The 18646-nt window shown below is 53.1% G+C and overlaps 1 protein-coding gene across 2 annotated transcripts in view; it reads left to right on the top strand.

The window, feature by feature from the left end:
- The window catches only part of LASP1 (LIM and SH3 protein 1), a 36544-nt gene that overhangs the window by 695 nt on the left and 17203 nt on the right, over window positions 1-18646 (top strand). Inside the window, exons 1-3 of one of the 2 annotated variants that reach the window (XM_039873642.1) lie at window positions 3049-3120; window positions 6229-6323; window positions 15107-15191. In XM_039873642.1, coding sequence (XP_039729576.1) covers window positions 3064-3120; window positions 6229-6323; window positions 15107-15191 — 237 coding nt within the window. In that variant the 5' untranslated portion in view covers window positions 3049-3063. Of the gene's footprint in view, window positions 1-3048; window positions 3121-6228; window positions 6324-15106; window positions 15192-18646 lie in introns of those variants that run through there. The other variant, XM_039873641.1, reaches the window with a different exon arrangement.

The following is an 18646-nucleotide window of genomic DNA, read 5'->3' as shown; positions in this document are numbered from 1 at the left end:
GGGAGCTATCAGCCGGCGAGTATTGCATCTGGTGAATTGGGCGGATAAGGATCTTAGCCCCACTGCGAGACCCCTGTTTTTGGACGATCTGGAGCCCCCCTTGGTGGTTCAGCAGTTAATAGACTAGCAGACCTCCTCCATAGCTTCCCAGCCCCCACCTCAAATTAGAGGCCAACTCGCGGTGTTGGGCCGCTCAGCAGGAGCGGGGCGGGGTCGGGTGCTGGAATAGGGTAGGTGGGGGGGTGCTTCACAGAGATCTCCAGAGCTTGAGACCGGCTTGTAGAACAAAGAGCTAACTTTTCAAAGCAGGTTTCCCCAATGGAGGGTGGGGTTGGCTGAGTTCAGGGAAAGGCAAGAAAAGGGGAGGTGTTTGGGGGGGAGGGTGGCCTTCTGGAAATTCACTGTCCTCTGGGGGCCTTTACGCGCCCCCTCCCCATGCTAGACTTGTTCATCTGGTTGCCATTATACTTTTGGAGGTGGGTGGAGAGTAGAACTGGATGTTTTCAGCAGTTTGGGGTCGGATCCGGTCCTCTTTTAAGCTCCCTTAGATTCTGAGGCAAAATCTGCCTCCTGTGCATGCCGCCCCAGTCTGGAGGCGGGGCCTCTGTGATTTTGCTCCCTTCCTCATTGTGCCGGTCTGAACTGGCAGGGGTGGGGGACATAGAAGGGATGGAAGAGGGGTGCAGAGCCTTCGGGCTGAGTTCATTGCCCACCTGGAGCCACATTTTGTTTGGGAAAGGACATTTCATTGGATATTTGTTGTCTCGCCCCTTCCTCTTGGGGTTGGCGCTTCCTCAGTGACCTTTGACGTCTGAGTCTGGGTGAGGAGGTGGGGTGCCAAGGTTCTGAAGTACTTTTGAACTTGCTCTTGGAGGAAGGGGCCATATGGGGCTGCTGCTGTTTAACTCTCTCCTGGGTTTGGCTGGACAGCAGGAGAGGAAGGCCATATTGTGGGTACAAGGAATGTGGGTGCTGTCCTTCCTAATGAGCACGGCAACCCCTGGAGGGCAGGACTGGAATTTGGAGGCACTAACTGAGGAATTATCTGTCCTTGCACATTGATGTTTTTGCTCTTCCCTGGTGGTAGGGGTTTTGACCTCTGTATCTTGAGTTTTCTGTGCTCCCCTTCTTCACAGTCATGAATTGGAAAGATGCTGTGGGCACTTTTCACCCATATAAGGCAGAAGCAATACATGATGGAGAGATTGCTAGCCCAGGAGTTGGGAGATGTCTTCTTTTCAGGTCTACTCCTACCAGCTTTATGAATGGCCTCAATATTCACCATCCGTCAGATGGGTATGATGATGTCATTTCCTTGGAGATGGGGTAGTGCACTAAAGTGCCTTTAAGGGGATGTGGTATAGACTGTGCCCGCCCTACCTTCCTGGGATACTCTGTCCAGCCCCACACCTGGCTCTCCTCGTAAAGAACTGTAGCGCTGTGTGTTAGAGGGGAGCAGGGCAGGGATCCTGCAAGGTGCCCTTCCCAGCTAGCTGTTATCTTGCCCCAGCTGAAGAAGACATTCAGGTGGGGGTTGTTTTCAGAAGTGAGAATTGATAATTCCTCTTTTTAGAGTTCTCCCTGTAGGAGATGGCCCTGGGGAGACGCTCCCCTCCCCCCCAACCCTGCACTGAGCAGGAGGCCTGGAATACCCATGCATCAGACTTATTCCTCCTAATCTCTTCCAGGCTATAAGGACTGGCACATCCACCTGGGGAACTGGTGCCCCAAGGTCTGAGACCTGGGAGGGGAAACATTCAGTCCTCACAGACAAGGTTGCTAACCAACTTCCTAAGGCTTCGCAATAGGAGAGTCAGATTAGATCTCCCCAGTTCACTACAATTTTCCTATGGCATGTAGCCCACAGTGTGACCCACAGCACAAGCTATGTCCTTGGTGTGTTAGCCTTTTCTCCTCCTTGAGCTTTATCTCCCAAAGGCTTAGGTGGCTAAAGGCCATGTCACCTCTGATGGCCACCCTTCCCCCAACCTGCAGTACCCAGTGTGCTCTGCATGCTGGATAAATATGTATTGCTGATGATGGTGTTTGAGGAAGGAGATCGAGATTTGCTTTCCCAGAGGACTTCTGGGATTAGTGTTGAAGAAGAAACAGGGTGACCTCATTTGTCATTCATTCGACAAATATTTATTGAGCACCTACTTTGTGCCAAGCGGTTGAAGGGCTGCTGCAGAGCCCTTGGGGAGGCGAGGGGTAGAGTTTTGACCCAGACTCTGTTGGGGAGCATTTGTATTTGGGGACCTGAATCTTGCCCTGTCCTTCTCCCCTGGCTTGCTTTCCTGGGCCTGAAAAAAGGTGGAGACATTCATTCAGGAAGGTTAGAGGATATATGGGTGCCAGTTCCCCTGGAATCCACCATTAGGAGGGCTCCCCTCTGTCTGAAACATCCCCCACCCCACCCTGCCACCCCCATGGGGGCAGCAAGGTAGAAGGAAGCTGGGCTGGACACAGCTGGTATCCCATTTTCCCCAGTTAAAGCTGAGAGTACCCAACAATCACCTTGTGGCCATCCATTTATAGTAGCTACTACTACTTGCAATGTGCCAGGTTCAGTCTTCACCGCAGCCTCAGAAAACAGATGTGGTTGCTCCTGTAAATGATGAACTCTACAAATGGAGACTCAGGTTATGTGGCTCATTCCCCTCTCGGCCAGAGCTGGAATTCAAATTTAAAGTTCTTTGTGTTCAGCTCTTCTGCCTGTTGTGTTTGCAAAAACTACTTTTATTTACACTATGTCATTAGTGTCCATGGTTGTGCTGCCCCTTTTGACACTGGCCTGAGGGGTGCCCTGGGCCTGGGCTTTTGCCTGGAGTTGGGGTGCTAGGAATAATCATCTCCCCCTGGGAATTTTTGGAGGTGCAGCCAAGGTCTATGCCTTTAAGCCAACGGCCCAGGTGGCCAACTGAACTGATCTGGTGATCCAGTCAGGGTGGGGCTGGTATTGCCCCTGAAGAAGGGAGAAACTGTAACCCTGGGCTACAGGAAGGGAGAGGAAGATCTCATACTTCAAACCTGAGTCATGGCAGCCTGGGTGCAGGGGGTAAGATGCCAGGCTGCAGGCACAGTGACCTGCAGCTGGCTGCTTCCGTGTCATCCAGAGCTGTGAGTAGTGCTTCCCCCACCTCCACAGTGATTCCAGAGAGATAGGGGTTGGCCCAAGCAGGTGATCTTGCTTCTGCCCCCATCAGCCTCTGTTTGCCTTTCTGTGGAGTGGGTGTTCTGGGTTGCACCTTTGGAACTGCAGGCAGGGGAGACTTGAGGGTGGTGGGCTGAGAAGCTTCTAACAGGCATCAAAAGTCTGATTTTTTTGTGAAAGGGAAACGGTGGGTTTCCAGGGCAGCGAGAAGGATTAGAGTTGCCTGCCCAGAGGTGTACTTTGCTCCCCTGAACCCTGAGTCCCAGGAATATTTCTCTGAAATCTTACCTGGGGCCTTTCAGAAAGGGTGACTCTTGCTCTGAGACAGGGCTTATGGGGCAGGGGAAGGAGGCAGAGAGGGTCATTGTGGGGTCGTATTGGCTTAATTCTCTGTCTGTGTTCTTCACCAGATTTGACCAAATAGGGATGGGGTTTCTTTCATCAAGGGGATGGTGTTCCCTTGGGGTACCAGGTCCAGGCTTGGCCCACAAGGGCTGTTGAGTGACTCGTCCTCCCTGTCTCCCACCTTCCTACTCCAAAGAGGACACAGTCGCAGGAGCTGCTGGATTTTCCTGAGTCTTGGAGCCCATGTCATCTCATTACTCCTCCCAACGCTCTGCAGTCCCTGGTTTTTAGCTCTACTTCACAGATGCAGAGACCGAGATCAGTAGTTACCCTGAAGGCACTCAGCCACTCTTGTTTTCATTATTCTCCTGAGCCCCCTGTAAGAGAATGGATGACCACTGCCCCAGCCTCTAGTGTGTCTAGCTGAGAGCAAGGGGTCTCTGGAGGTGAGGTGGAGAAGAACTACCGATGGAAATGGACACCATCCCCTTGTATGGGGTCTCCCCTTCAAATGGCAGCCAGGAAGGGTCTTGTTGGAACCCCTGGATTGGGTGTTGGCCCTGTACCCCCAGCCTGGTCAGTATACTCTGCCTCCTTTCCAAGGGGCTTTGTTCCAAGGTGGAATTTGCTAGGGTAAGGATGCCCGTCTTCTTCCCTTTGTCTTCCTCAAATTAATCAGGAAGCAGCTTTGGAGGTCTCCAGTCCTAGGACAGTGTGTATTCCTGCAGATGCGTGTGTGTGTGTGTGTGAAAGTGGGTCATGATCTGGATTCCAGAGAATGTTTTTCCTGGCAGGGCCCTGTGGGGTTGCGGGGAGGTGGGGGCCCAGGCAGGGGCATATGCGGCTAAGCAGGCAGAAGCCAAGCAGACTGGGTGGTAACAGGGCTGAGGCACTCTGCCAGTGCCTCCCAGGCTTTGGGGGAGGGAGGGAGGCCATCACTTTGGGGGGCTGATGTGGGCGGGGACTATCCTGTTCTAGTTTTCTGGTGGGTGGGTTGTATGTGTTGGGGTTTTGCACCAGTAGGAGTCTGGGCCAGGCTCTGGGATAGGCCCCCGTTGGGGCGGGGGCCAAGCTTAGACCAGCCATCCCTTTGCTTCCAGACTTCCAGCTGGCCTGCTTTCCAAAAGAAGGTTCTCCTGTCTCTTCATCACTATTCCACCATTGGATATTCCTTTGGGTCTCCTTGACAGGGAAAGCACCTTGTTACAAGGTGATCACCCCCCAAATTACCCATGGTCTCTGGTTGGAGTGGGCCAGGATTGGGGAGGTGGTATCCCAACCTCCCAGCTTCCTTTTTTCTGTCCCCTCCTCCAAAGTGTCCCAGAAGCACCCTTGGTTGGGAAACACATTTTGAAAAATACTGTCTTGGAGGAATTCCTTGACAGATGGCCAACAGTCAGCCCTGTGCTGATCACCTTCAGAAGTCTCCATGGGTCCTTCCTTGGCTTCTGGCCTCTTTCATGGGGCAGAGACAAGCCAACCAGGTCACCCAGACAGCTGGGATTCTGGGGTCCTAGAAGCTAGACTCCTGGTTGCAGGTCCTGGGCCTCACCCTGGGCTCCCAAGGACAGATCTTATTTGCCTGGATTTGCCAGAGTGTCAGCATTTCTTAAGATGGGGTCATTTCTGTTGCTTCTTATCCCTTTCTCTCACGGCCTTCAACTCTTCCCCTCCATTGGCCACCTGGATTGGTTCTGATTGCTCCATTCTGGGTCTCAGGGTTTTGCTGGAGTCATACATGTCACTTATCCTCCCCCTCGGTGTAGCTGTGGACTCCTCCAGCACCCCCCGACAGACACAAACCTCCAGTATGAGCTGCTGAGCCTTGGTTGAGGTTCATATCTGCTGTGCCCAGCATCTAACATTCGGGTACTTAGAGTTGCCAGGTGCTGTACTGAGGGCTTTGCAGATTTCTCATTTAATCTTCATCAGTCCTGGGAGGCACAGTATCATTTCTGTTCTACAGACCTGGAAATGGCTTAGAGGTTGGGCCTTGACCAAGGTCATATGGCTAGTCAGGGTGCAACTTTGATGTCTGTTATGGGGTTAGCCCCCTCCAAAGTTTTTAAGCTGTGCTCTTCAGTGCCTAGGGACACTAGCTGCTGGGTGCTCTCCTACTGCCTGAGGGGTGGGAGAAGGATGAGGGAAGGCAGAAAGTGGTGGCTAGAGCTGGAGTACCCTTCTCAATCCTCTGGTGAGGGGTCCCACGGGAAGTGAGAGGTGTCAGAGCTGGAGCACCACCCCAGCTCACGGAGGCCCTGGGAGTGCCTGGGTTCTGGGCCTGAGTGCTGGGGGGGCTGGGCCCTCATTCTCTTCTCTAGGCCTTGTCAAGGTTGAAGAGCTGCCCCTCACGTTCAGCAGTGGCTTCTTAGCAACACTGGTGCAGCTTTGCATAAGCAATGAGGCTTCTCCAACTGGGGGCAGTGGTGGTGATCTGGGGAGGTGGAGCCGACATTTTGGGGACAGCTTACCACTACTATTACTAGCCTCTTCCCCACTCACCCTTCACATCTGCTCATCTCTCTCCCTCTTGACAGCTCAAATGACTGGTGGGGATGGGGAGGGGAGTGTCATCAGCTGCCAGAGCCTGTGGCCTGAGATATCCCCAGCTCACCCAGGGTGATTCTGTGTTCCAGTCCTTGGAATGGAATGCTCCTTCCTAGGGCCTGAGCCCCACTTCCTGAAGTCTTGGTGTCTGATGGGTGTCTTCCTTCTGCCTCTGTCCCCAGTTCTGGCATAAAGCATGCTTCCATTGCGAGACCTGTAAGATGACACTCAACATGAAGAACTACAAGGGCTATGAGAAGAAACCCTACTGTAACGCGTGAGTACTGCCTCTGGGGGGGTCTGGGCGGGACCCCTGGCTCCCTCCCTCATTCTTCCTTCTGTTCTAATAACAACAAGGTGACTGTTCCAGTAACTACAAGGTGGCATTTTCCAGCACATCCACACTCTCTTTGTTGAATGTCAATCACATTTAATCCTCACCACAGCTGGATGAAGTAAGGGCCGTTATTCCCATTTTACAGAGAGGGAAACGGAGGCTTGGGGCAGGGAAGGGACTTTCCCAAGATTATGTGGCTAATGAGAGGCTAGTTCACACTCAGTAAAGCAGGCATATTATTCTCATTGCACCCTGCTGCAAAGGATGGATCCAGTGTGGTCTTTCAGGTAAAAGTGAGCTGCCCTGTTTGTGCCCCCTTGTGTTTTCTGCTTCTCCTTCTCTCACTTGCCCCCTCCCAAAGGGTCTAGGCACTAGGCTTTTGGGAGCTCCTGGCTGCAGCCCTTCCTAGTGTTCCTTTCTTGAGAAGGGGTGTGGGGGCAGCAGGAAGGAGTGGCCTGGCCTGGGGCAGAGCTCTTCCCTGCCTGCTGAGGGAGGCTGCACCAACCTTTGTGTCTTTTTCGGTGGAGTTGGCTTGGACTCTTCCTTCTGCACTGGGACCTGCAGCCTGGACTGCTGCAAGGAGGTAGATAGAGGTGGGGTCCCCCATCCTATGCCTACCAGAGAGTGCAACATCTTCCATCTTCAGGATGACCTTGTACAAACTCAGGGCCGGTCCATGGCTCATGCAGTAGCTCCCAGCCACCCTGCTAGGTAGGGGCTTTGGAAGGTCAAGTCACTTCAAGTTGGTGACAAGATCAGTATTTAAAACAAGTCCGTATCTGACGTTTTTTTTTTCCCTTTTTAATTCTCAGTCAGGAGGCTCTTTGCAGCTGAAGTTTACCCAGGAGGGTAACTTTCAAGCTTGTCTAAGAGGGGTTGGGGGCTTAAACCCCTTTGAAAGGCTGCCTCTCCCTTACTATACATCCGTGCCCCTGCTAATACCACAGCCTCATCTCCTTATTATTTCTTTTTTTTTTCATTCATCAGGCATATATTGCCTGCTGGCTGCTACATGCTATCCTATGCCAGGTGCTGGGAAAACAGATTTCTGAAAAGATCTCATGCTCAAGAAGCGACATGTGTGTTGTCTTTTCTGGGAGAGACTGGGGCACTGGGAAGGTTGCCTGGGGTAGAAAGAGGGTCATAGCTCTGTCCCAGCTCTTCCAAGTCAGCTGCCCCTTCTATTAGCTTCCACTGGTCCTCTTCCCCCCACCAACCCCTCCCACCCCCCCAAGGGAAATGGGACATTCTTCAAATTCTTAAGGGCTCACACAAGCCCTGATTCTCTGCCACTTCCTCCCTCTGTTGGGGTGTGGGGTGAGGTTCACCAAAGCCTGGGCAGTTTTAACTCGTTGATTACTGGACCTCTTCAGGCTAGATTCTGGGCACCAAGGCTCTTGGGGGCAGCTTCTGAGCCTCTGCCCATCCAGGCAGAAGTCTGACTGAGCCCCAAGCCTAGTAGGTGGCAGGGACTGATGCTTTTCCTAAGACTCCAGTAGCCTAGAATTCAATGAGCATTGGGAGTTGGTGAAAGAAATCAGGCATGTCCTTGTTTTCTCTGTATTTTCTCAGCCTAGTGTCAAAGTCTCAGCTTACTTTTTTCACTCTCTTCTCGGGAGGCTGCAGCAAATGGGTTGGGGCGCTCCTTACAGGGGTTGAGGGGCTCTAGGGGAGGCAGAAGATGAAGCACTCAATCCTGGATACTGCTTCCGGCTTGCAGAAGCAGAGGTTCCTTGTCTTGTGTCCTGGCCCCCAGCCAGAGAAGCAGGTTGACCCCTCTCTGTTCTCCCAGCCTTTACAGCCCTGCCGGTGCCACACCCAGTTGACCTTTGGTCCACCTGGGATGTTACCTGGGAAGGAGAAGATTTGGGGGCTTTGTGGCCCAGTTGTGTTTCAGTCTAGCTATAGTAGCACTTTGCCCGAGGCGTTCGCACTCCCTCAGCCAGCTTCTGCTGAGCAGTTGGTCTGTGCCAGCTATCCAGACATGGAAATTCCAGGATAAACCAGATGCAGGCCCAGCCTGCACGGAGTGCCCTCTGGACCTGTCTGAGCCTCGGTTTCCCCATGGTTAAAACTTCCACCCCTAGGACTCTGGACTTGAGACCAAAGGGTATTGGGCACTGTGCTGAGTATTCACTCTCATTCCTTTCTGTTTTCTTACTGCTTCCAGCCCCATTTTCCAGTGATATTCAAGTTCCAAATCCTGAGGTTTCTAGGGTATAGCTTTGCCCTAAAACCCATCCTGGCCTTGCTTTGTGGACGAGATCTGGCTTCCTTCTCAGTAGCACCTCCTGCTCAGAAGCCAGAGAAGCAGGTGGTCTCTTCTGGCATTTTGCCTGGGAGTTGTGCCCACCCAGTGAGTGAGTGTGAGTTAGGTGCACAGGGAGGTCTCTACTTTCTGCCTATCTCTGGCTAGTCCCTGAGCCAGGATCAGGGGTGGTCAAGAGAGCCAGCAGCGGGGTGGTCAAGAGAGAAGAAAGCTATCTGTCTTTCCTCAGTGGCCTTCTCAAGACTGAGATTTAAGTTCTGGAAAGTGACTGTAAGCAGTAAAAAGACCTCTTCTATTTCTCTCCTTTTACCAGACTTGCTTTAGGGTGAGGCAGGCGGGAGAACACAGGCCAGAGCTCACATCCGGCTGGATGGTGGTGACCCCCATGGACGTGCACTTACACATGTGCCTGGTGTATCCAGACACACACTCTGCCAGACGTGGGGCTGGGATGAAATGACAGGGAGGCAGACTGAACAGGCAGTGTTTGTGTTCCCACTTCCCAGGCCATAGCCACTGGTGCATTGCCATGGCAAGGTAGAGGCGTGCCTGCCCATTTCTGCACAATAGCCAGTGGTGGAAGAACCACTATTAATTGAATTCTTTTTTGAAGCTTCCAGGTAGACAGGGAGAGCCTGCTCCATTGGTTAGAGGAGTATTTATGCCCTCAGTTATTTGTTTTGTAAACTACATTTTCTGAAAGCTGGGCAGATCTGTCCACATTACAAACGTGCTGCTTTGTCTCCATACAAATAGTCTAGATCTGGAGGTTGGGGGTGGGGAGAAATGTGCTATCTGCTCCTTCTTGAGGGCCATGCTTTAGTGGAGGTTGCAGACCCTGGGTGGAGTTGCAGGCCAGGGGAACCAGCTTTTGGAGTGTCAAATACGGAGTGGATATGGGCTGGGGAGGAAAGCGGGGTGCTCAATTGTACCCTCCCCCTCTTCACTGACTGCAGATATTCCATCCTGCAGTTTCCTTGAGCTGTGGAGTGAGGGGCTGCGGAGGATGGAGATATCCCTGGTTCTGGGGAACAAGGAGCTATGGTCCTACTCCTGCCAGGCCTCAGAGAGGTGGGGGTGGGCCTGTGCTGGTGGAGCTGGGTGCTCAAAGTGTCTCTGGATTCTAGCACACTCTCAAATCCCAGCTGCTCTTAGGCTATGGGGCAGTGGTAGGCAAATCCAGGTCTGGGGCCTGGGGCTTTCCTGCCTCCCCAGAATTCTCTGCCTCTGACCGGGAGCAGGGGCCAACACTAGGAGTGAGAGTACAAGGGGTGTGTGTGGTGTGTTTGGGATGGGGAAGGCACACTCAAAGAGGCATTCATAGTGGCCAGTTGTGGCCTCCAGGCAGACCCCACACCTCCTCGTACTTAGAGGTGTCAGGGCCTCACGGAACCTCAGGGGTCACTTTGCTTCCTAATATCCCCATTTCGTAGATACAGAAACTGAGGCCCAGTGTTCTCATGCCTTGCCCAGCTTGGAAGAATAACTTATATATTACCTCCAGGGGCAGGAGCCGCCATTGATTTTATATTTTGTCGGCACTGAATTTTTTTGTCTCCAATCCCTGAGGGCTGGTAAGTTCTTCCTCCTGGCTAGCCTTGATCTTTTGGGCTGCTCATTATTTTTCTTTGGTCAAACAATGCCTCCTTGTTGCTTCCTATCCCCACCACTTCAGCCCTTAGGCCTGGGGGACTGGTGAGAAACTGGGTTAGAAGGGAGCCCTCCCTGCCGCCCATGGGCAGTGTTCCCAGCAGGGGGATCAGCAGCTCCTTCCAGAGGCAGGATGTCAGGACTTTTTTTTTCCTTTTGGTAAAACCAAAGGCTCCTTGTTGCTTTTGTTGATGTATTTCTGTTCCTCCTTTAACAAAAAGCTGTGGTTTTTGAAGGGGTCCTAGGCTGGAAGGGGTGAGGTTGCAGAAAGGGGCGCTGTGCTTTCAGGCTCTTCAGTCTGTTCTTGTTCTGCCTCCGGAACACAGCTAATGGCAGGACTGGAAGTGGGGCTGCACCCTACAAGCTGTCGCTGTCCCCAGTAAGCCCATAAGCAGGAGCCTAGCAACTTCTCAGCATCCTCCCTGTTCTCACAGTCCCTCTGAGCAGGAAGGTGACTCAGAGGTCCTCAGGGATAGCCCCTCTCCTGGGACAGAGGCCCCTTTTCCTGCATCTGCACAGGTCATTGTCTAGAGTCTCGAGACACCTACTTTAGAAAAGTTATAAGGAGTAGGTGGCTTCTGACTGGGGGGTCTGAGAGACCCCAGAGGGGCTAAGCTTGGAAACAGATTGGATTTGAAACATTATAACTTTGTTCTCTACTCACCCTGCTAATCACTTCTTTCCCCAGAGGTCTGAGAGCTGGTGGGGGACTGAGGTCCACCTGAGAGAGAGATGTCAGGTTGCTTTTAGCTGACTGGGGAGCAGTGGTGGAGGGGATGCATTGGGTAAAGTCTCCGTCCTTGACACGGAATCTCAGTTTCTTTACCTATAAAATGGGTACATTGATAACATCTGCATTTTCTAGCCCAAAGCCTTGTGGCGGATTGCAAGAGGAATGTGCACAGGATGCAGTATGTCAAGAATTCACTTTGTGTGCCTGTAAATTCTCCCGGAGGCCTAGGCTACTGCTAACAGCTGCCTAATTGCTCTCATGGATAGATGCTGAAAGGGAAGATCCCTTCCCCTGTCCCCCAGACTTCCTGTCCTGTGGGCTCTGTCTTCTCCAGAGCAGCTGGTACAGCTATGGAGGGTTGGGAGGGGCATTGCAGAGGGCCCATTGCGTTGAATGATTAACAAGGGGCTGGGCACAGGCTGGCCCAGGAAGGGACAAAGAGCAGCTGTGCTCTGGACCCAGCTCCAGGCCAGGGTTGGGATGCATGGTTCCCCATCCTGGCCTCTTGTTCTCTCACCATGGGCCAGTCTGTTGGTGGAGCTGAGGTCTCAGTGGGGTCACTAGCTGGGGATGGGTGGCCCCTCTTCTGTCTCAGTGCCCACACTGGCATACACACATATCCATTAATCTTGACTGGGATGTGGGGGTAGTGGGTAGGCAGAACTTCAACCTGAGAACAGAGGGAGGGAAAAGGTAAAATTCCCAGCAATTGTTTCTGGAAGGAGGTCAGATCAGTTGGAGCCCTTTCCAGGGCAGTCATGCTGGTGGGGGAGGGGCACAGCACTGCTGTTGTGTCTTCCCCTCTGAAAACAAACCCGGGGCACCTTCTTCCTTACCTAAATTACCTATAAGGATCCTGCAGACACTGTCTCCTGGTTTTGCCCTCATGGGCCCTCCGTAGTTGAGGACACCCTTGCTGTCTGTCTCCTCCCCACCCCCACAATCTCTTTCTCTCTCCATCCCTCTCTGTCTGCCTGCTTTGCCTGCTCTGCCTGCTCTCCTGCCTGGAGCTGAGGATGAGGTTGCCATGGGAACCTGAAGCGCAGTGAGCAAGGGAAGGGAAAGGCAGGGTTGTCTCGCCAGGGCTGGGGGCTGCAGGGAGGAAACAGGGTTGACCCAGCAGGAGGAATATAGCCTGAGCAGCATGTCTGCCTGCCTTCCTTTGGCCTGAGTTTAGAGATTAGGGTGGGGGGGTAAGAGATTGGGGGCTAGTTACTCTGATTCAGGATTAAAATCCCCTTCCTCTGCCTGCCAGATTAAGCCAATCAACATGCAGGCTGGTTTCCCCTTTCCTTCTGATGGGATTAGTGCTCTGACTGTGGGAGGCTGAGATCTAGGACTCATACGGCTCCAAGGAGAAGATGAAATACCCACCATTCCCACCCAGAGGCATTTGCTGCATGTTGGGGGGTCTCCTGGATCCCTTCTGTGGACCCCCCCACCCCGGGGTCTTCTCCATCCCCCTGTAATGAGCGCTGTCGCGTGTGGAACTGCTGACCTCGGTGTCTAGGAGACGCATATCTGCAGAAGGCCATCTATACATTTATCATGTGTGAGGAATGACGCAGTGTGTGTAGGAACTGCAGGGTAGGGGTGTATGTCAGGTACACATGCCTGGCTGTCCTTGGGCCACTGAAGCTGGCACTTCATTTTAAACCCATTCAGGCAAATGGGAAACTCTAGGTTTACAGACTGGCTCCCATGCACATGTGTTTATTGAGCCTGCCAGCTACCTGGCCCCATCAAATGCTGATTGGCACCATGTCTCAGAATTGATCCTTCAAGGTCTGGACCAGAGCTGACCTGGGGGTCTTCTCCTCCACCCCCCTGCTTTAGGACCTAAACACCCTCCCCTGCCACATGAGTCTCTACTTACAGATGCCCTCTTCACCACACCCCCCAACCCATGGCGCCTTCAGAATGCCTCTGATTTGGTGGGAGGGTCATTTCTGAAGCCCTTTCTCTTAGGACCTCAGGGCCAGCCAGTTCTGGTAGATCTTACTTAGATCCCTCCTGCTCTTCTCTTTCTAGCCTCCAAGAACACTCCCAGTTGAGCCTTGCTTTCCCTGGAACTGCTCAGGAATTTTGAGTGGCGCTCCTCAGCTTTGGGTGGCTCTAGTTTCGTGGAGCTGGGGCAAGCCTGGGGACTGGATGTACAGCCTTAGGCCCACTTTCATCTGTGGGCCATGCCAACTGCAGACACCTGTGTTTACTTTTCAGCCTCCTCTCCCTCCTCCCTCTGGTGAAGCAGCTGTGGGCCTGGGCTGATCTGGGAGGTACCAGGCGAGGCAGTGGAGGGTAGGGGTTGGGGCACACCTAGGTCCAATCACTTAGGTCCAGATAGTGAAACTAGCCCAGAAGGAAAAAGGATTTGCCAAAGTCACCCAGCGAGTCAGTGGCAGGGCCAGAGTTTAACACTGTGCCCTTTCTAGTCATGCCCTGCCCCCTGGGTTGAGTTCTCCAGACCCCAAGTTCTGCCTGTCACTGAGGGAAATCACTTATCAGTAGCTCTTTCTCAAGGTGGTGTGGGTGGCTGGAGAACATGCCAGGCTGAGTGAGAGCACAGAGGCAGGAGGCTGCTCATGTCCAGCTCTAGGGCGTGCAGCCAACTGGCATGGAACATGCCTAGAAGGGGGCAGTCCACCTCTTACCTGGGAACAGCTTGTGAATCAGGGATCTGCTGGTGGTCACAGTGTGGTGGGGTGTGGTCACCTGGGGCTGGAGATGGCCAGACCTTGGCTCCTGCTCAGAGAAGCCACTTGCCACTCCTTGAAATAGTCGGGGTCCATGTGGACCCCCAGTCATTTCACATACCATCACAGATACACAAACCACTTCATGTTGACCCAGTGGGATATAAGAGACCTGAGTTCTAGTCCTGGCCCAACTTCGACGCCTGATGCAACATTCATTTATTCAACAAATATTTATTGGACACCAGGTACTGTTCTAGGAGTTGGGGATAAATCAGTGGACAAAAGAGACCAAAAAAATTCTTACCTCATAGAGAAGCAGTGGGGAGAAAAGACAGTAAACCAATGTGATAAGTTAATTGTGAAGTTACCTAAGTACTTCATGCCAGCACATTATTTCCTCCTTTGGGAAATGAGGGGGTTGGACCAGATGGTCCTGGAGGTCCCTGCAGACTTGGCTCTGAGGGCTTCCCTGGCTCCTGCTGCTTCCAAGCCAGCCCTCTTTCTGGGGGACAGGCCCCTGGTCTGTCCGGTGTCTGGAGAGTAGAGAGTTTAGTTCAGGGTGCCGTGTTCCAGGGAGATTGTGTGGGTGCCAGTCTGGATGCCAGCACTTACTGGCTTTGTGCTTTGGCCACATTTAACTTTTCTGAGCCTCAGTTCTGTCATCTGTCAAAGGGGGACAATAGGGTGGTTGTGAGAATTTGATGAACTAAGGCATGTGTGCCCTTAGCACAGGGTGAACATCAACTGTTCTTATAATGTTATGTCACCTGAAAGTGACCTCTTTTATAGTATCAGGCTGATCTCTCGCCTGCACTCCAGTTAAATTGGACTTTGTGAGCCCTTCAAAATACCACTTGGGATGTGTGCATTTTTTCTTTCTTACCGCCTCCTCCACGAAGCCTCCACAAGAGACATGGATATGCATATCTCTTTTCCCTTTATTTCTGTCTTCATATCCCTTCCTCTGCCCTTCCTCTGCTTGGTTAGTCTACATTCCTGGTCTTAGCGTAAAGCTTTGTCCTGACCCCAACCTGGCTCAGCCCCCTTGCCTTCTCTGTGTGGTGGATTCAAAGGCATGGATTATCCCCTAAACAGGGCGATCTGAAACCCTTACCATGTCCCCGTGGCCTCCTTTGGCTTAAGACAGTTCTCTGTGGCTGGGCAGCCACTCAGGTCTGTTGTGTGTTCCCAGTTCAGCCCAGGCTGAGTCTGAGAGATGCCCACCTCCCGTTGGCATGGGCAGCATAGTCCTGCTGGGGCAGGGGCTGTCCACGGGTAAGAAGTTGCCAGGAGAGAGTCAGGGGTCTGCAAGAAGCCCAGAAGTTCCTGCCCTTTCCCCAGAGTGACCCCTACTCTGTTTTTTTCTGTCTTGCAGACACTACCCCAAGCAGTCCTTTACCATGGTGGCCGACACCCCGGAAAACCTCCGCCTCAAGCAACAGAGCGAGCTCCAGAGTCAGGTGAGGGGGCGGGGCCAGTGCTGGGGCCTGATGGGAAGGGAGGGCTGTTGTAACCACTGCATTTGGCAAAGGCTCCTTCCCCCTGGGGTTACTCAGCAAGGCCAAGGTGCTGAAATCCTAGCACGTGGCTTGTCTCCCTGCCCCCACCCCCATACCCAGTTACTTCATATTTCCTGACTTTATGGAAGGAGTGGGGGAGAACATGCCCGCCTTTCCTACCTAAAATGTCTTGGAGAGGTGTGAGTGTCTCCTTTTTTCTTAGATGGTAGAGGGCAGCTGTTCCCCTCTCCTCTCCACTCAAACCCACCCTCAAAGGGGGTACTTACCTTTCCAGGCTTACGTGAGTCAGGTTACGTAGCCCACTCTCTGTAGCCATGTCCCCAAACCTTCTGCACCCCTCAGAGGGCAGGCTGTGAAGAGGGCCTTGGCCCGTGTAGCTTGTCTGCTTTTGTCTCCTTGGGCTCGATTTTCCCGAGCACCTGCTATGCCATGCAGTAGGGGAGGAGATGAGGTCCCTGCCCCAGAGAAAACTCAGTCTGGGGGATGCTGAGGAGTAAGAGAAAGGTTCAGAACAGCTGACCCTGATTGGGAGTCTGGGAGGGCTTCTGGGACAAACCTGGACTGGACTGTGGGGCGGGGCAGGGCTTTAGCAAAGACCTCTTAGGGAACTTACCAAGTAGGCAGGGTGCCCAGGGCCAGGAAGATGGTAGAGGGCCTACCTGGGCTGCAAAGGGGACCTCTCCTAATCCCTCTAGAGTGAGGCTTCTGCTGCCTGATCTTGACATGACCTCTTTGAGTCCCTGTTACCCGGTAGGTCACAGGAGGGAGAATCAGCCCTGGGCTTTGCGTGCATTCTCTCATTTAATCCTCTCAGTAACCCTGTGAGGGAGGTGCTGTTTTTCCCATTGTACAGATGAGGAATCCAAGGCTCAGAGACATTAAGAGAGTTGCTAAGGTCCCATAGGTGGTAGTAGAGGTAACAACAATATTAACAGCCTGTATTTCAAGTGCTTAATGCTCTGGGCGTATTAACTCATTCAGTCCTCACAATAGCCCTGTGCAGTTGGCGGGATTGTTCCCACTTTATTGAAGAGGAAATAAACGCTGATGACTTTGAATGGTGGTTTGTTTTAACTCTTGAGACTCGTTCTTTCTGATTCTCTGCTCAACTTCCTAAGGAGAACTATCTCGGTCTTCATAATAAACCCAATAGTTCCTTATGCTAGTGAAGACTTTTGTAGCTTAGCAAGTAACTTTGGGTTACTTCACCTCATTTATCCTTGACCTTACTCTGGGGGTCAGATGAGGAAACCAAGGCTGAGAGAGGCGCCGGCCTTTGCCTGTGAACATACAGGGTAAATGAAGTTTCAGTATCTGGGCTCTGGTTTCTTCATTCTGGAGTATAATGACCTTGACAATGTGCAGCCTGCGTGGGGCCCACAGTGATGGGGAGCAAGTGGAGGAAGCTGGTTTGTCCCTTGGCAGCAGCTCACATCTGCCAGCCTGGCCTCCGCTCTTCTGAGAGGAAAGCTGCAGTTGCTAGGGGAGCCGGCGAGGACACCACACCTCTGCCAGTTGAGGGCTGGGTGGCCCCATTGGCAGGGAGAAGGGTTGAGACAGTGCTAGGCCCTCGGCCTGGTCTGCACAGAGAAGATTCTGGCCAGACCATACCCAGGCCCTGACTACTACTCTCCAGACTCCTCATCCTGTGGGGAGCCCACCAGGGCCAGAGGTGGATGGGGCATCATGGGGCGGGCAGGCCAGAGCATTGTGGGGTGACTTATACTCAACTCATAGCTTAAGAGGGGCAGTCGGAACCTCAAGTGGTGGGAGCTCCACCAGAGGGACCTGGAGGAAGAGGGGCGGGGGGCGAGGGACAGCGGGTCTTTAGAAAGGTGCAGATCCAGAGGTGTGGGAGTGTGTGTACACACTCAGAGGCAAGGGAGACACACAAATACACACATACACACATGCCCATATTCTCGGGAGAAATTCAAACTGGGATAATTCCCTCAGCCTTTGTTGGTCCCACAAAAGCTTGGCTGCAGCTCTTTTTGCCTCTGGAACTCGATCCCTAAGGGGTACCCTTCCTCCCTCGGGGTCCCTTTTGGGTCATCATCTGAGTTCCCGGGCTCCTGACTCAGGCAGGCTGGGGAAATCATGAGAAAAGCAGTCAGTCTCCAGTAGGTCCTCACTGAGGGCCAGGCCCTGACCTCATTTAATCCTCACAACCAGGTGAGGAAGAAAGGGCTTTTATTATCCCTATTGTACAGATGGGGGGGGACACCAAGATTTAGAGAGGCCATGCCACTTGCCCAGATGCAGATTTCAAGCCCTTTGCACTTAGCAGTTCTGCAGTCCGCCAGCCCCATGCTGTCAGCCTGCAGGGTATATCAGTCACCAGGGGGGATGAATGAGGGAACTTGTTAGAAGGCAGATTCCTAGGCCCCACCCAAATCCCCACCCAAATCTCCTTGGGTGGGGCCCAGGAATCTGCATTTTGACTGTCCTGGTGATTCTGATGTGGGCTTTTGGTTCCACAGACATAACTTCGAGAGGCTTAGAGCTGGGCTGGGAGGCAGGGAGGAAGATGGAGCTGAAGGACTCAAGCTCACCCTCTTTTTGCTATGAGGGGTGTAAACCTGGGGAGTTAGGGCTTTGCATGAGAACATACCTCTCATCTCCTGTCGTTGGGCTTCTGGGGGCTGAGGGTTAGGGCAGGCAGAGGGTAGAGACAGGACTTGCCCTCTTTGCAGGCCTAGTTCTGTCTCGCCTCCACTTCCCCAGCTGTGTGGTCTGAGCCTGGCCGCTTTCCTCTCATGGCTTTTTTTACCCCGATAAAATGGGGACAGCAAACCCCAGTTGCCTAGAGGTCGGGGGCTGGGCCTGCTGCTCTGAGGCTTGGAAGGGCTGAGCTGGCCTTGCCTGGGGGTGGTGACAGGTTCTGGTTCCTGTGGCTGCTGTGGGGGCAGGGCTGACTCTAGCTGCCTGTGGCTGGCTGGAAGGGAAGTGGGAGCCTCCTGTGTCTACCATGCCCCACCCCACCAGGGTGTCAGCTATTCTCTTTCCAGGGCCCCATCCTGGGCCTGTATTGGTGTATCAGCCCTTCTCAGTCTCCGGGAAGCTGCCTGTGCTATTTCAATTTTGTTTCCCGTCTCCAGACTGTGCCCCAAGTAGTACTTTGGGTGTCTGGGACACCTGGAGCCTCCCCTGTGGGGGAGGTAACCACAGAGCTGACCAGAAATGACCTTCTGGGTGGTCCTCCCAGGCCTGGCTGAGGAAGGGAACTGGCAGCTGGACCCCAGCACTCCCTCCTACACAGAAGGTCTCCCACCCCTCACCCCAGATTGAGTAGAGGCAACATCTTTGGAGGGCGGGGGCTGCTGAGCTGGGAATGTCTGTGTGGCCCCCTGAGCCCAGGCTGAAGTGTGAAGGGAATGTCTCTTTCATTTTTT

Source organism: Pteropus medius, unplaced genomic scaffold, assembly GCF_902729225.1.
Source record: "Pteropus medius unplaced genomic scaffold, Ma_sr-lr_union100, whole genome shotgun sequence".
NCBI classification, from domain to species: domain Eukaryota; kingdom Metazoa; phylum Chordata; class Mammalia; order Chiroptera; family Pteropodidae; genus Pteropus; species Pteropus medius.
This window is presented reverse-complemented; position numbering and strand designations above follow the sequence as displayed.